General features: G+C 46.6%; 1 protein-coding gene across 2 annotated transcripts in view; it reads left to right on the top strand.

Annotated features, from left to right (window-relative positions):
* Positions 1 to 17,971, top strand: part of SPON1 (spondin 1) — a 170,224-nt gene that overhangs the window by 114,174 nt on the left and 38,079 nt on the right. For both annotated transcript variants that reach the window (XM_030200636.1, XM_030200635.1), the window contains exons 11-13: positions 5,719 to 5,901; positions 11,531 to 11,701; positions 13,125 to 13,292. In XM_030200636.1, coding sequence (XP_030056496.1) covers positions 5,719 to 5,901; positions 11,531 to 11,701; positions 13,125 to 13,292 — 522 coding nt within the window. The remainder of the gene's footprint in view (positions 1 to 5,718; positions 5,902 to 11,530; positions 11,702 to 13,124; positions 13,293 to 17,971) is intronic.

The following is a 17,971-nucleotide window of genomic DNA, read 5'->3' as shown; positions in this document are numbered from 1 at the left end:
CCTTACTGAGTTGGTCTTGAGGCCAGACTCCGATAAGTGCAGAAGGTATTCAAGCAGGTTTTGTGCAGGACAAGAACGAGGTTCTAGGGCCTTGCTCTCACACCAAACGACAAACCTCCTCCACTTGAAAAAGTAACTCTTCTTAGTGGAATCCTTCCTAGAGGCAAGCAAGACCCGGGAGACACCCTCAGACAGACCCAACGCAGCGAAGTCTACGCCCTCAACATCCAGGCCGTGAGAGCCAGGGATTGAAGGTTGGGGTGCAGCAACGCTCCGTCGTTCTGCGAAATGAGAGTCGGAAAACACTCCAATCTCCACGGTTCTTCGGAGGACAACTCCAGAAGAAGAGGGAACCAGATCTGACGGGGCCAAAAGGGCGCTATCAGAATCATGGTGCCGCGGTCTTGCTTGAGCTTCAGTAAGGTCTTCCCCACCAAAGGTATGGGAGGATAAGCATACAGGAGGCCGGTCCCCCAATGAAGGAGAAAGGCATCTGACGCTAGCCTGCCGTGTGTCTGAAGTCTGGAACAGAACAGAGGCAGCTTGTGGTTGGTCTGAGAGGCAAAAAGATCCACCGAGGGGGTGCCCCACTCTCGGAAGATCTTGCGTACCACTCTGGAATGGAGCGACCACTCGTGCGGTTGCATGACTCTGCTCAGTCTGTCGGCCAGACTGTTGTTTACGCCTGCCAGGTATGTGGCTTGGAGAAGCATGCTGTGCTGGCATGCCCAGCGCCACATCCCGACGGCTTCCTGACACAGGGGCGAGATCCGGTGCCCCCCTGCTTGTTGACGTAAAACATTGCAACCTGATTGTCTGTCCGAATTTGGATAATTTGGTAGGACAGCCGATCTCTGAAAGCCTTCAGTGCGTTCCAGATCGCTCGGAGCTCCAGGAGGTTGATCTGCAGATCCTTTTCCTGGAGGGACCACATACCCTGGGTGTGCAGCCCATCGACATGAGCTCCCCACCCCAGGCGAGAGGCATCCGTCGTCAGCACTTTCGTGGGCTGTGGAATTTGAAATGGACGTCCCAGTGTCAAATTGGTCCGAATGGTCCACCAGAGCAGTGAAGTGCGGCAGCTGGTGGAGAGGCGGATGACATCTTCTAGATTCCCGGTGGCTTGGAACCACTGGGAAGCTAGGGTCCATTGAGCAGATCTCATGTGAAGACGAGCCATGGGAGTCACATGAACTGTGGAGGCCATATGACCCAGAAGTCTCAACGTCTGCCGAGCTGTGATCTGCTGGGACGCTCTGGTCTGCGAAGCCAGGGCCAGGAGATTGGCGGCCCTCGCTTCGGGAAGATAGGCCTGAGCCGTCTGGGTATTCAGCAGCGCTCCTATGAATTCCAGAGACTGGGACGGTTGGAGATGGGACTTTGGGTAATTTATCACAAACCCCAGCAGCTCCAGAAGTTGAATAGTGCACTGCATGGACCGGAGGGCTCCTGCCTCCGAGGTGTTCTTGACCAGCCAATCGTCGAGATATGGGAACACGTGCACTCTCAGCTTGCGTAGGTAGGCCGCTACCACCACGAGGCACTTGGTAAACACTCGTGGGGCAGAGGCGAGCCCAAATGGCAGCACACAATACTGAAAGTGGCGTGCGCCCAGGCGGAATCTGAGATACTGTCTGTGAGCTGGCAGTATCGGTATGTGAGTATATGCGTCCTTTAAATCCAGGGAACATAGCCGATCGTTTTTCTGAATCATTGGCAGAAGGGTGCCCAAGGAAAGCATCCTGAACTTTTCTTTGACCAGGAATTTGTTCAGGCCTCTCAGGTCTAGGATGGGACGCATCCCCCCTGTTTTCTTTTCCACAAGGAAGTACCTGGAATAGAATCCCTGCCCTTCCTGCCCGGGTGGTACGGGCTCGACCGCATTGGCGCTGAGAAGGGCGGAGAGTTCCTCTGCAAGTACCTGCTTGTGATGGGAGCTGAAAGACTGAGCTCCCGGAGGACAATTTGGAGGCAGGGAGGCCAAATTCAGGGCGTATCCGCACCGCACTATTTGGAGAACCCACTGGTCGGAGGTTATGAGAGGCCACCTTTGGTGAAAAAATTTTAACCTCCCTCCGACCGGCAGATCGTCCGGTACGGACACTTGTAGGGCGGCTATGTTCCCGTGGATCCAGTCAAAAGCCCGTCCCCGGCTTTTGCTGTGGAGGCGCAGGGGGCTGCTTAGGCGCACGCTGTTGACGAGAACGAGCGCGCTGGGGCTGTCCCTGTGCCTGACGAGGCCTTCGGGCCGGCTGGTTGTACCTACGCTTTGCAAAAGAATAGGGTGCAGCCTGCCGTGCCCGGGAAAAACGCCCACCAGTGGGGGCGGATGCTGAAGGCGCCCGGTGGGAGAGCTTGTCGAGAGCGGTTTCCCGCTGATGCAGTTGGTCCACCATCTGCTCGACCTTCTCACCGAAAATGTTATCCCCCCGGCAAGGGACGTCGGCCAGTCTCTGCTGGGTGCGGTTGTCCAGGTCAGAGGCGCGCAGCCATGAGAGCCTGCGCATCACTATACCTTGGGCCGCAGCACGAGATGCCACATCACAGGTGTCAAAAATACCCCTGGACAGGAACTTTCTGCATGCCTTCAGCTGCCTGACCACCTCCTGATAAGGCCTGGACTGCTCCGGCGGGAGCTTCTCGACCAGGTCCGCCAGCTGTTGCACATTGGTCCGCATGTGGATGCTCATATAGAGCAGGTATGACTGGATGCGGGTCACGAGCATGGAGGATTGGTAGGCCTTCCTCCCAAACGAGTCCAGAGTGCGAGACTCCCGCCCCGGGGGCGCCGAGGCGGTATCCCTCGAACTCCGTGCCCTCTTGAGAGCAGAATCCACGACCGCTGAGTCATGGGGCAATTGGGGCCGCATGAGCTCTGGGTCGGAGTGGATCCTGTACTGGGACTCTGCTTTCTTGGGAATGGTGGGGTTAGTTAACGGTCTCACCCAGTTCCGGAGCAGCGTCTCCTTCAGGACATTGTGCAGCGGCACCGTGGAGGACTCTCTAGGTGGTGATGGATAGTCGAGGACATCGAGCATCTCGGCCCTCGGCTCTTCCACAGAGACCACGGGGAAGGGAATGGTGATCGACATATCCCGCACAAAGGAGGCAAAGGAGAGGCTCTCAGGAGGTGAGAGCTTCCTCTCCGGTGAAGGCGTGGGGTCCGAGGGAAGGCCCGTAGACTCCTCTGAGGAGAAATATCTAGGGTCCTCCTCTTCCCCCCACGAGTCCTCATCCTCGGTATCGGACATTAGCTCATGTAGCTGAGTCCTGTACCGGGCCCGGCTCGACGTCGAGGCACCGAGGTCTCGGTGTCGTCGAGCGGTGGACTCCCGCGCCGGCGGGGACGGAGCTCCCTCCATCGACGTCGACGGGGACTCCACCTGCGTAGCAGTCGAGACCGGCACCGCAAGCGGCGGCGGTGTCGACAGCTCCGGCGCCGGGCTAGAGCTCGCCGGCGCCACAGTCATCGGCGCCGAGGGCGCAAGCACCCCCGGCGCCGGCACAGCCTGGCGCATCAGCCCTTCCAGGATCCCCGGAAGGATGGCTCTGAGGCACTCGTCCAGGCCCGCTGCCGGGAAAGGCGGTGGGGCCGGTAAGGGTGTCGGTGCCGGAAGCTGCTGGGAGCCAGGAGACGGCACCGAGGTGCCGGAACCCCGACGCGTCGGTACCTCCACAACCGACGGGGACCTCTCCTCTCGACGATGACGCTTCGGCGTCGACTCCTCTTCAGGATGCACCGAGGGCGTCCGGTGACGACGCTTTTTGTCCTTCTTTCGATGCACGTCACCGGCGCCGGAGGGCATGGAGGAGGAGGAGGTCGATCCCCCTCGGTCTCGAGGCACCGGGTCAGACAGGGTTCGGTCCCGTGGCTCACGAGCTGAGGGAGTGACCGGGGCCGACTGCCCACGCGGCCTCTCAACCCCACTCTCACCGGCGGACCGGCGGGCCGACGGGACCTGTTCTCCTGGGGTCGCTGCCATCGGTGCCGATGTCTCGGGCATCGATACCGGTACTGAAGAACCGGCCTTCGATACCGATGCCGTCGAGGTCGACGTCGAGGGGCCGGCGCAAGTTCCAAAAAGACGGTCCCGCAGAACTTGCCTCGCAACCTGAGTCCGTTTCCGGAGACCGAGACACAAAGCACACGACTTGAGATTGTGCTCCGGCCCGAGGCACTGGAGGCACCAAGCGTGGGTGTCGGTCTGCGAGATCGGCCGGCCGCAGCGACCACACTTTTTAAATCCACTCGGGACCTTCGAGGACATCGACGGAAAAATCGCGTCGGCGAAGTCAAAGTCGTCAATGGTGGCTAAAATCACACCACGAAAAAAACGACCGAGCGACCACTAGGCCGCAATGTAGCGTCCCCGCTGGAAGCGAGGGAAAAGGGGAGCGCGTGCTCCACACGCGCAGTCTTTTTTTTTTTTTTTTTTTGTAAAAAGAAAAGATAATAAAAGGAAATTAAATTAAATTAACGAAGCGCGATCCGCGTATACGCGATCGCAAGAATCCGGCGGCTGAAGTAGAGAGAGCGGCAAGGCACGACTCTCTCCAGGCGCGGAAAAAAAGGAACTGGCGGGAGCGGTCGCGCATGGGCGGGAAGACGGCCGCGCATGCGCGGTGGGCGTGCCCTGCGTGCCGACCGTCCCGCGAAGCTTTTTTCCGGTTGGTGGGGGCTGCCGCGGACGTCACCCAGTCGTGAGAACAAGCAGCCTGCTTGTCCTCGGAGAATGTCCGCATCCGCGACAGAGTGCAGTTGAAAACGTCCAAAATCGGCTTTCGATTATACCGCTTTAATCGTTTTTGTGAGATAAACGCCCATCTCCCGATTTAGGTCGGAACTTGGGCGTTTTTCTCGTTCGATTATAAGCTGGCTAGCCACCATTTTGCAACTTACAGTAGCAGAGCAGGAGCAGAGGGAGATTATTACCACCCCATTCAGTAGACTACCAGGGATACTCACAGGTAAGTTCTTGGGGGATGGAGGAGGTTCAGTTTGGATCCTTGGAGGGGGAGGGTAATTGGATTAGGGGCATTATTGCTTAGGGGTATTCAGGGCTTGGATAGGGGTTTATCACTTGGGGAGGGTCAGGACTTGGATCAGGGAGTGGGTAATTTTTTTGGGAGGTGAGGGTATGTGTCCTGTCTTGGGTAATTGGTTCAGAGGGTCAGAGTGTATGTAAATCATGGGGTGGATGATGACATTGGAGGGGAGAAGGGGTGTCTTAGTTTTGGGCAGCAGTCATGCTAACTGGTAGCTTGACTGCAATTAATGCTAAATGCTACGTCTGCAGTTGTCATTAAAGGTACCTGCGCCATTGGCAACAGTAACAGTTATTATGTTGTAACAAACTGTCAGTGCAGGCCACATCCTATCCCTGCCTTCCCACGCTAAGAAGATAACATGAGAATTTTACCACACTGGTTGATTTTAGTGTGCAGGATCAATTAGCATAATTCTGTCCTGTTAGCACATATTAGCATCCAGGCCCCAAGAATTCTTAATTCATAATTCCATTGTATTCATTATTTTTTTTTTTGTTATTTTATTTTTGCGTTCATTATTTTATTTTTTTCATTTAAAGTAAAACTGTGTGTGTTGTCTTTAATAAATGAAACAGCATCTTATATTTTTTTTAGTACAAAACAAATTTGATTTATTCTTATCATAACCGATAAGCATCAGATAACATATTTCTTGTCCTAATTATTTAGATGACACACCAGAAACTTGTATCTATTCAAACTGGTCACCTTGGTCCGCCTGCAGCTCTGCTACCTGTGATAAAGGAAAGAGAATGAGGCAGCGAATGCTGAAAGCACAACTGGACCTCAGCGTGCCCTGCCCAGATACCCAGGACTTTGAACCATGCATGGGACCAGGTTGTAGTGATGAAGGTAATTGAAGGGGGGCAGACACAAGAAAAATGTCAGGAAGTATTTTTTCACGGAGAGAGTGGTGGATACTTGGAATGCCCTCCCGCAGGAGGTGGTGGAGATGAAAACGGTAACGGAATTCAAACATGCGTGGGATAAACATAAAGGAATCCTGTTCAGAAGGAATGGATCCTCAGAAGCTTTGCCGAGATTGGGTGGCAGAGCCGGTGGTGGGAGGCGGGGCTAGTGCTGGGCAGACTTCTACAGTCTGTGCCCTGTAAATGACAGGTACAAATCAAGGTAAGGTATACACAAAAAGTAGCACATATGAGTTTACCTTGTTGGGCAGAGTGGATGGACCGTGCAGGTCTTTTTCTGCCGTCATCTACTATGTTACTATGAATGAAAATTGAATAAGAAGAATGTTCAATTAATTAAAAAAAAAAAATAAACCACTAAATAGAGTATACCTCATCTAAAATCCACTACAGCAAGGAAGTTCAAGCAGCAAGCTAAACACCGTCAAAACCAGGGCTCAAATCCTGCTGACCCTTCTTGTGGCACTGGACAAATCACTTCAGTTTCCATTGCATCAACTGCAGACTTGAAATCAAGTGTTTTGCAAAATTTAGAAACCTTCCGGTCGATATTCAGCTTGTGGCAGACTGCATTTTTTTTAAACGCTAATCATCACTGGCTAGATTAGCCCCAGAATATCTGGGCACTAGCACTGAATATTGAGGCTAAATTTGGTGGGGATAGCCATTTGAGCCTATGTGGGTCCCAGCTGATATTCAGTAGGGGCCCCCAATAAGATAAATATATTGGCTTTGGCTGAATATTGGCCGGGACCCACATAACTCATTTTTAACTTCTAAGAATCCCCAACTCCCCTCCCTGAGGTTGAGATAGGCTCCCCTAGGCCTACCTGTATCCCTGATAGTCCTAGTTGGGAGCATTGGGAGCAGTAGGGAAGCCCCCTCGCTCCTGTCCCTTGCACCTGCCATCTGCAAATGACTGCCACAACCTCTCACAGCATCTTGTAGTGCTTGTGTGGTATCATTAGCCTGCTGCGAGAGATCACGGCAGCCATTTGTAGATGAGAGGGCTTTGCTCCTGCCCCCAGCGCTCCCCTGCACTACCAGGAATACAGGGAGGTTGGGGGAAGGGGAAAGCTCATTTCAGGGGGGATGAGGGCAGGCTGGGGGGAGGGTGTAGGAAGGAGGGGGCTGTTTGGGGGCCAGGAGGGGGAATGGCATCACTTTCACATTCTAAACCAATTATGTGGGTCCCAGCCGATATTCAGTGCTGGGGCCCACATAGCTAAGCATAACCCACAGTTCCTCCGCAATGCTGCCCCCTGTAGCACCCCTGACCTGCCCACTTTTTTGTTGGGCGGTTTGTGGAAATATTCAGCAGCACTGTCCGGATAGGTACCACTGAATATCACCACTTAAGCAGTGATAAGTGATTTAACCAGGCAGGAGAGGCTCCTTCCCACTTAAATTGTTTTGAATATTGGCCTGCTTGAAAATATTACCCCAGCAGCTGGTGGAGGAGGCTTGAGGTCTCAATTAGCTCTGAAAGTAAGATGTCAGACAATACTCTTCTTGACTATTTACTTTCCATTCTGAAGAGCTGTATTCCCTTTTTTCCTCTTATTTCAACCTTTCTCTGTCATTTCATTTTATTGCATACTGATAAGTGGTATAGAAAATATTAATAAAACTTAAAACCTGAAACTCCTATTTGCAGAGTTGCAATATGGAAATAATACAGAAGCTTTTACTCAACATAGAAACATAGAAAATAACAGCACATAAAGATTACTGTATATGGCTTTTTGAGTTTGACCAACCATACCATCTATTCTCCCTTCTTCCCCTTCAGAGATCCTATGTATTTGTCCCAAGCTCTCTTTAATTCAGTTTGTCCTCATCTCCATCACCTCCACCAGGAGGCTATTCCACAAATTCATCACCCTTTCCAAGAAGAAATATTTCCATAGATTACTCCTGAATTTCTTTCATCCTATGCTCCCTTATTCTAGAGTTTCCTATCAATTGAAAGACTCACTTCCTCTGCATTTTTGCCACATAGGTATTTAAATGTCCTTATCATATCTCCCCTTTTCTGCTTTTTTTTCCAAAATACACATATTGCGGTTGATATTCAAAGCAATTTAAATGGCTTGTTTAAATTTATTTATTTTTATTTATTTATTGCATTTGTATCCCACATTTTCCCACCTATTTGCGGGTTCATTGCTTGTGCCAGGCTATTTGGGGATATTCAGCGACACTTAACCAGACAGTGGTGCTGAACATCTCCTCTCAACAGGAAAACAGAAGAACAAGAACCCTTGTAGGCACACAGACAAATCAGTCACATCAAGGGCGATGCAAAAAAAAGTGCAAGTTTGGGTCTTGGATGTTTGACAAGAGGTGCAAGTTTGTACATCACCTGCTGCCTCCCCCCTTTTTTTTGCATCGCCCTTGTTGTGACTGAACATCTCCTTTCACCAACTATGTGGGCAGTCTGAGGGTGGAGTTAGGCAGATCGGAAACTTAGGGCTTCTTTTACAAAGCCGCACTAGCGATTCCTGTGCGGCAAATTTGAGGGAAGCCCATAGGAATTGAATGGGCTTCTTATCATTTGCCACACCGGGAATCATTAGTGTGGCTTTGTAAAAGAGGCCCTTAGCTAGTTAGTATCGATTTTTCAGTGAGTTAACTGGGCACTGGCCTGAATAATGACCGGTGCCCGGTTAACTTCCAGGTCAGTGGTCATACTTGGATATTCAGTGCCAGGAGACACCCATACCTTGGCATTTAGTACCTAGGGTTAGTTCAGGCTGTGTCTGGAAGCAGCCACTTATGACCACGGGCTGAATATTGGGACCATTGAGATTGTTAAGTCTATCCTCATATGCTTTATGATGAAGACCACTGAATATAATAGCTGCCCTCTGGACCGACTCTATCCTCTTTTTCTATGTGTAGCCTCCAGAACTGTACCCAGTACTTCTAAATGAGGTCTCACCAAAGACTTATACAGATGTACAGTCATCTCCTCTGGTCCCATGACTTAGTCCACCAAAACGCATTACTGGAGCTCCAGGTGTTCAGCCTCTACCCAAGGCTCACCAGTTGCCAAAATGGAAAAATGCGATATAAATTAGCCCAGAAGAACAATATGGTCTAAAGCGGTCTATTTTGTTTCCAACTATCTCTGAGTAACTTTTTTTCAATGAAGGCTCGGCAATTTACATCTTTATTTATTTTTTATTTAGTGCTTCATATTTTGCAATACATCAGTAATAGGTATCTATGCAGTTTACATAGGTTAAAACAAATTAAAAGGGGAGAGAAAGTTCAGGAGAGGGGAGGTTAGGAAGGGACCGGTGGAGGAAAGAATCAGTGCTGGGAAAGGCCTCTTCTTCCCCTGTCAAGTAGACAAGTACATTGAACAATTTGGGCAGGCCCAGCAGTACAAAATAAAGTATAATCATATTTTTTGAGAGCCTGAATGTTGTGTTTGAGCTGGATTATACTGTATTTTCGGTTATAATTTATCCCCAAGCATTCACATAGCTAAATTACTTTCTGGCTAAAATATTAAGTAACTGTGAGGTTTATTTTATTTAATATGCTGCCTTTCATAAAATCAAGACCATTTACAAATAAAATTAATAACTAATAATAATTTAGGCGCCTGTAATGTGTCTACTTGGAGTCTTTTCTATAAAGAAAAGTAGAGTTGGGTGGTTCCAAGACTGCTGCCAGTACCTGACACTCTGCTGTTCTCTGTGATTGTCTCTTGACTTTTCTAAGAATGTTTAAGTGTAAAAGGAGGACTCCTGTTCGACCCTTGTGGCAGAAAACGGTCTGGATACCTGGACCTATTGATTCCTTTGTACAGAGAACCAAAGCTCAGAATATAGGGTTGTAGGAATGCCTGCTTGAGTTGCTTAAGGAAATGAGAGGGTTCATGGCAGCAGTAGCGATTCCCACATGCTGCCTGCCACTGACCCAGAAGCCTCCCCTGTGCTGTATGCTGCCCAGGCACAAACAGGAAGCCACAACAGAGGTGGGGGGGGGGGGGGGCATGACAGAGGGGAGGCCTCTGGGTTGGTTGCAGGCAGCGTGTAGAAATCACTGCCACTGCCGTGCACCCATAATAACATAATAACATGGTAAATGATGGCAGATGAAGATCTGAATGGTCCATGCAGCCTACCCAACAGTCACACCCTTTATCAAGTCATTATTAAACCAGCAATGAATGTGATATAATATACTTGATCATTGCCTCTCTTTGGTTTCCTTCTCCTTCCAAAAGAATCAAAACTGGTAGATTTTGTGGAAAGATCCATGAGAGAAGCATGAGAATCATGTGAAACAACACCCTAATGCCTACTCCAACCTGGCATTATTTTTTACAGCAGTAAGGCACCTTTGTTTCAGGCGCACTTTTCTGATCTTTGGGGAGGAATACAAAATGACCTCATTGAAATGCATTTGACTATATTTGCATGCTATCTGCACTAAGGCCTGGGGCACTGATTCCTAAAGGACAAGTCCATAAACCGCTACTAAATGGACTTGGGAAAAATCCACAATTCCAGGAACAACATGTATAGAATGTTTGTACGTTTGGGAAGCTCGCCAGGTGCCCTTGGCCTGGATTGGCTGCTGTCGTGGACAGGATGCTGGGCTCGATGGACCTTTGGTCTTTTCCCAGTGTGGCATTACTTATGTACTTATGCACTAGACCCCTCTGATCATTCTGCACTGGTAAATGTGGGTGCTAGTACAACGTTAACAGCCTCTAGCACCTAAGTGCATCACTCTGCACTTCTTTGCATTGAATTATAATTGCCAAACATTAGACCATTCTTCTAACTTTTGCAGATCCTTTTTCATGTTTTCTACTCCCTCCGGGGTATCCACTCTGTTACAAATCTAGGCATCATCTGCAAAAAGGCAAACCATACCTTCTAACTCTTTGGCAATATCTCTCACAAATATATTGAAGAAAATCAGCCCCAGCACCGATCCTTGAGGCACTCCACCACTCACCTTACCTTCCTTTGAGTGAATTACATTAACCACCACCCTCTGGCATCTGTCTCTCTGGCTAACTGCTAATAGTGATCGTGAGATAGCCGGTTATCTCCACTGAAAGCGCTTAGTGGCTAGCTGCTAACTGGCTATGTCGTGCGACTTAGTTGGTTAAGCACAAATACTCAGCGCTAACTGGCTATATGTGTAGCAGTTAAGATAGGCAAGTGGCCTATCTTTAACCGCTAAGCACTTAACCAGTTAGTGCTGAATATCAGCTTAACCGGTTAAGCTGCCATGGCCAAAACTGAAACTGGATATTCAATGCCAGTTGCCGGATATGGCCCGGCATTGAATATTGGGGGTCAGCACCGATGGCGGCAGGTAACTGCGCTACCTGTCGCCGGCTGAATATCAGGGGGAGAATCTTTAAAGTGATCTCTTGTGTCTTCAGCTGTTTTTCTTGCAAAAGAAAACTTTAAAATTTCCAGTTAAAAGTTTTAAAGCATATTAATTTCTTATGCATTTTTTTGAACACGTTAATTCCAGCAATAGCTGAACTTCTTGTGTGCTGTGTGTGCTTCTAGATTCTTCTACTTGTATGATGTCCGAATGGATCACCTGGTCCCCATGCAGTGTGTCCTGTGGGATGGGCATGAGGTCAAGAGAAAGATACGTGAAACAATTCCCTGAGGATGGTTCTGTATGTACAACGCCCTCTGAAGAAACTGAAAAGTGCATCATAAATGAGGAATGTTGTAAGTGTTCATTTTAATATAATATACTACTGAACACTTCCTTCTTGCCAACAGCTTCCAGCTGGCCAGCACTGTTCTATACACTGCTACTACTACTACTACTATTTAGCATTTCTATAGCGCTACAAAGCATACGCAGCGCTGCACAAACATAGAAGAAAGACAGTCCCTGCTCAAAGAGCTTACAATCTAATAGACAAAAAATAAATAAAGTAAGCATATCAAATCAATTAATGTGAACGGGAAGGAAGAGAGGAGGGTAGGTGGAGGCGAGTGGTTACAAGTGGTTACGAGTCAAAAGCAATGTTAAAGAGGTGGGCTTTCAGTCTAGATTTAAAGGTGGCCAAGGATGGGGCAAGACGTAGGGGCTCAGGAAGTTTATTCCAGGCGTAGGGTGCAGCGAGACAAAAGGCGCGAAGTCTGGAGTTGGCAGTAGTGGAGAAGGGAACAGATAAGAAGGATTTATCCATGGAGCGGAATGCACGGGAAGGGGTGTAGGGATGGACGAGTGTGGAGAGATACTGGGGAGCAGCAGAGTGAGTACATTTATAGGTTAGTAGAAGAAGTTTGAACAGGATGCGAAAACGGATAGGGAGCCAGTGAAGGGTCTTGAGGAGAGGGGTAGTATGAGTAAAGCGACCCTGGCGGAAGATGAGACGGGCAGCAGAGTTTTGAACCGACTGGAGAGGGGAGAGGTGACTAAGTGGGAGGCCAGCAAGAAGCAGATTGCAGTAGTCTAAACGAGAGGTGACAAGGGTGTGGATGAGGGTTTTGGTAGAGTGCTCGGAAAGAAAGGGGCGGATTCGGGCAGTTTTGGTTCCTCAGCAATAAAAACTTTAGCATCATAGAGACCATTTCTGGCTGTAATCAGTCTCTTCTTTGATTAGGAGTGAGCCATATTTCTGACTCAGCTAAGAAATGACTAGCGATGTCTTCAGTGGAGTACATGCTTCTTTTTCATCTACTTTCCTACCAACTGCTGTGTTTTATACTTCCACAGGAGGTGATAACTCCCACCTTCCTGGAGGAGGTATAGCACAGTGAAGAAGAGTAATGAAGTATTATTAATGAGATACCTATGTGCTCTCCCTGATTTTCTGGTGTGAATGCTGTATCCCTTTACTAATTTGAAAGGGAGTTGCTTTTCAAACTCTGTTTAGTACGTAAAGCACTTTTGCCTATAGTCCAGAAAAGGCAATGCAATAAAACGGAATAAATCATAAACCATAAAAAGTATTAAGGCACAGATTATAATGTACTGCAGTTTTTTGTCTGCTGCTTCACATTGCATCTTTTCAGCCGAGACCATTTTATGATATATCTATAGATATAGATATTATGTACATGCATCATAAATAGTAAACGTAATACTTTTTAAAAGGTGTAATGTCTATTGGCTTTCTTTGTGTTACATTTTCATTAGCTCCCAGCAGTTGCATTGTGACCGAATGGGGAGAGTGGGAAGAATGCAGCGCCACCTGTGGAATGGGTATGAAGAAGAGAGACAGGATGATTAAGATGACGCCACCTGATGGATCCATGTGCAAGACAGAAACAACAGAAGTGGAGAAGTGCATGATGCCCGAATGCCGTAAGTGTTATAGGGGCCTTGTTTACTAACTGTGAAAGGAGATAGACTCGGAAGTAACCTGAAGAAATACTTCTTCATGGAAAAGGGTGGTGAACGGCTTTTCGGTGGAAGCTGTGGAGATGAAAACAGTATCTGAATTCAAAAGAGCTTGGGACAGGTACATAGGATCTCTAAGGGAGTGATAGAGAGAATAGATGGCATGGATGGGCAAACTGGAAAGACCATATGGTCTTTATCTGCCTACATTTTTCTGCTTCTATATAAGGGCCATGAATTTGATAAACCACCTTTCTGTGGATACAGCCAAAACGGTTCACTTATATTATATGCAGGTACTTTCTCTGTCCTTGCTGGGGTCTCAATCTGTTTTTATAAACAGTTAGTTCAGGTGTTAACATGCAGCAGGGCCTACACTAACTGCTACCGCATAGTAAAAATCCCCTGTTAGATAAGGGATCAGGGCAGTAAATAGGCAGTGATGGGGTGTGGCCAGCTGTGATAGCTAGTACGTGGGCTGATACCACATATTAGCTGTCAGGACTGTGTTATTACAGGTACCCTTAATGCTTCTTCAAGAGGTGGTGTTAAGTGCAGCCATGGTACCGGCAGTCACGAAGTGTGGCATCTACCCCGTACCAAACATTTAGAAAAAAAGTCATCACAGTCAGAGATTTTCTCCCCATTCAGACATCCCTACCCACCCTGCTTTGACACTTTACATACAAACCAAGCTGCAATCCTCTTGATCCCCTGCCCCTCCACATAAACTCCCACCAAATGAACCCCTGCAGTCTCTTCATCTTGTCCAGGTGGACAGTAATATAATCCCATCAGTAGCTTCTTCCTTTCACACAATGAATATTTATCTATAAAGATTCCACATGGCATTTTTTTGTCATGCAGAACTTTTATCTAGTTTGAATCTGTCCCATCATTAACTTATATGTGTCAATTTTATAAAATGGACTGTAACAGATACATGCCAAATACATGCAGAAGTGATCAGAACAATGGAATACATGACATGCCAAAATGCCAAACATTTGCCTGAGTGCTACTGTGTAAATACTCACATGTCATACATAGCACATATTATACAGATAGAAGTATGGTTGGAGCATGAGTAAGACTCACATGCATGTAACCCATGTATCTCTGACACTGAGGCACCAGCACTTAAACCGGCTCTGTGCGTGTAACTGCTCACACCTAAATTATATCAATTACGCTATAACAGCTGGAATTCAAGAATTATTTCTTCATTAATACTAATGAGAGACCTCAACGGTGTAACTCAATGGATTTTATACACCAACTTCTTCATTGGTCTTTATCATCTACTTCTATCATTTATATTTGTTTTTAAGATTGTAATAACCTTTGCACTTATCTGAAATTTGTTGGCTTGGGGGAATAACTTTTCCGACATGAATTGTGTTTTGCTGTGTACTTTATCAAGGAAAGACCCCCTAAAACATAAACATTAGAGTTCGAAAGTTATATTAAATAATCCTTAAATCTTAATAAAGAGTAAACCCCAAGATAACTTATAAATTTACCCTCACCATTAGAATAGCCAGATCCATCTTGCTGGCACATCTTGGCAGTGAAGAGTGTGTGTTGGCAAGATGGATCTGGCTATACTAATGGTGAGGGTAAACGTATAAGTTATCTTGGGGCTTACTCGTGATTAAGATTTAAGGGTTATTTAATATAACATTTGAACTCTAATGTTTATTTTTTAGTGGGTCTTTCCTTGATAAAGCGCACATGATTCGTGTTGGAAAAGATATTTCCCCAAGCTGATTTCAGATAAGTGCAAAAGTTATTACAATCTTTAACACAGATATAAATGATAGAAGTAGATGATAAAGACCAATGAAGAATTTGGTGTAAAAAACCATTGAGTTACACTGCTGAGGTCCTTCATTAGAATTAATGAAGATATAATTCTTGAATCCCAGCTGTTATAGTGTAATTGATATCATAAAGGCCGGATATAAATCTATTGCCTGAGTTGGAAAGCTGTTTTCGACACACCTAAATTATAAGCATGTATTTTACCTGTTATGCCAATGTTCTGTAAAGGGAAAATATGCAGGAGCCATTTCTGGCTGATCAAATTGCTTTGCATATCAACCCACTTATTTTTTAGACTTCTGGCATTTGTAGAGACAATTTAAAAATTGTTTTTTAAATTTATAATTACAAACTATATAGCAGTTGATGGGGGTACTTTGGAATCATTTATTTCTTCCTGATTGTTATTTAAATATTCCCAGATTACATCAGTGTTTATTATAACCTCTCTATTGAGATAGCCTAACATTTGCATTTCACCAGTATCTCCTGAAGATACTTTACTCTGAACCATGTGCTCCTAATCAAGTGTCGTCTTTCCTCTAGATTCTAGTTTAAAAATCTCCTTTTTAATGGTTAGTACCATTGGGTTGGTGCCAGTCTTCAGGTGAAGACTGTTGTGGGCAAATCTGAAAGGAGCTCTTTTAAAGGTGACAAACCTTCATGTTAGAAAAGTATGTAAAAGTAAGAGGAAAAGATGGCCGTTTTGGTTCTCAAATGTAGTAGCTGAAAAGGTAAGAGAAAGAAGGTCAACATTCGTAAAGTACAAGATGACACAGAAAGAGGAAGATGGACAAAAATGCATAGAAAACCTAAGAGAATCTAGAAAAGCTTTCAAGAAAGCAAAGAGACAAATAGAAGAATAGATAGCCAGTACGGTAAAACTGGGGTTATGACATTTTTTAGATATTTAAGTGATAAGAGAAAGTGCCAAAATGGCATAGTGAGGCTCAAGGGTAAAGGGGATGAATATGTAGAAGCTGATAAGGATAATGTTGAACTGCTTAACAATTATTCCTTTCAGTATTCACAGATGAAAGGCCAGGGGTAGGACCACAGAAAACAAATGCTAATGGGAATGGATGTTAGGTAGACCAGGACCAATTCTCGAAGACTGTGTTCATGAGGAGCTAGCTAAACTAAAAATAGGCAAAGTGATGGGGCCTGATGGGATACATCCAAGGGTGCTCAAACAGGGAAGTTTTGGCAGCTCCGTAGTCTGACCTCTTCAGTGCTTCCTTACAGTCTAGATTGGTCCTGGAGGACTGGAGAAGGGTGGATGTGGTCCCTCTACACAAGAGTGGAAGTAAGGAGAAGGTTGGGAATTACAGACCTGTCAGTCTGACCTTGGTGGTGAGTAAACTAGTAGAAATGTTTCTAAAGCAGAGGATTGTCAGGTTTCTAGAATCAAATGGACTGTAGGACACAAGGCAGCGTGGTAGCATGGTTTCACTAGAGGCAGGTCTTATCAGACAAATCTGATTGATTTTTTTGACCAGATAATCAAACAGTTGGATATGGGAGGGGCGCTAGATGTGTTATACTTGGATTTTAGCAAAGCCTTGACATGGTTCTGCACAGGTGACTGATAAATAAACTGAGTGCCCTCGGTACGGACAGTAAAGTGAATGACTGGATTAAAACTGGTTTATGTAATTCCCAGAGGTTAATCTGGCTTCTTGATCTTTGTGATCCACTTAGAGCTGTATGGTGATAGTGGGATATAAATCAGAAATGTAATGCAATGGTTATGTGAAAGTAGACAAAGGGTAGTGGTAAATGGAGTTTGCTGCAAGGAAAATGATGTTATCAGTGGTGTACTGCAGGGATTGATCCTTGGTCCAGCTCATTTTAACATCTTTGAGAGTGATATTACGGAAGGATTATCTGGTAAGGTTTGTCTTTCTCTTCAGGGAGGTCTACTGGCTTCTGTGCAACCAGTCTACCTTCAGAGTCCCTCTGGAGTAGGGGTTTTTCTTTCTGAAATCAGAAGGTCTTTCTGCCACTTACAACTCACCAGATATCCCAAACTTTATAATAGGGTAGACACCTCAGAGGGTTTGAATAGCATGCAGAGCGATCTGGCAAAGCTTGAAGAATGGTCCAGGAATTGGCAACTCAGATTTAATGATAAAAAATGCATGGTCATACACTTAAGTTGCAAAAATCCAAGGGAAAGGTATAGTATAGGGGGTGAAGTACTTCTGTGTATGAAAGAAGAGCGAGACTTGGGGATGATTGTGTCTGATGATCTCAAGGTGGTTAAACAGATAGAAAAGATGATGGTCAAAGCCAGAAGGATGCTCGGGTGCATAGGCCAGCAGGAAAAAAAGAGGTGACAGTGCCCTTGTACAAGTCTCTAGTGAGGCCTCATTTAGAATACTGTACGCAATTCTGGAGACTGCACCTACGAAAACAGGCGGGCAGATATTCAAAGTGATTTAAACGGGCAGGAGAGGCTCTTGCTTGCTTAAATAGCTTCCTGTCACCTAACTGGGGATATTCAGTGGCACTTAACCGGAGATTGCCCCTGAATATTCCCTCAAGACTGCTCAAAGAAAAAGTGGGCAGATCATGAGCGGCACTGTGGAGGAGCCCCAGGTTATGTGGGTGCCAGCAATATTCAGTGCTGGCACTCGTATAGCTAAGCACTAAATAAGGCTGCTTACCTATGCGGGTGCCAGCACTGATTATCTGGCTGGCTAGCCCGCTTAGCTATTTTTTTTAAAGCCCCCTCATGCTGCCCCCCGCCAATATTCCCTCTTTCCCTTTCCACTCCCAGCCTTTGTCAAGACACCCTCCCTGGAAGACCCTACCAG

This window comes from Microcaecilia unicolor, chromosome 4 (genome assembly GCF_901765095.1).
Source record: "Microcaecilia unicolor chromosome 4, aMicUni1.1, whole genome shotgun sequence".
NCBI lineage: Eukaryota > Metazoa > Chordata > Amphibia > Gymnophiona > Siphonopidae > Microcaecilia > Microcaecilia unicolor.
This window is presented reverse-complemented; position numbering and strand designations above follow the sequence as displayed.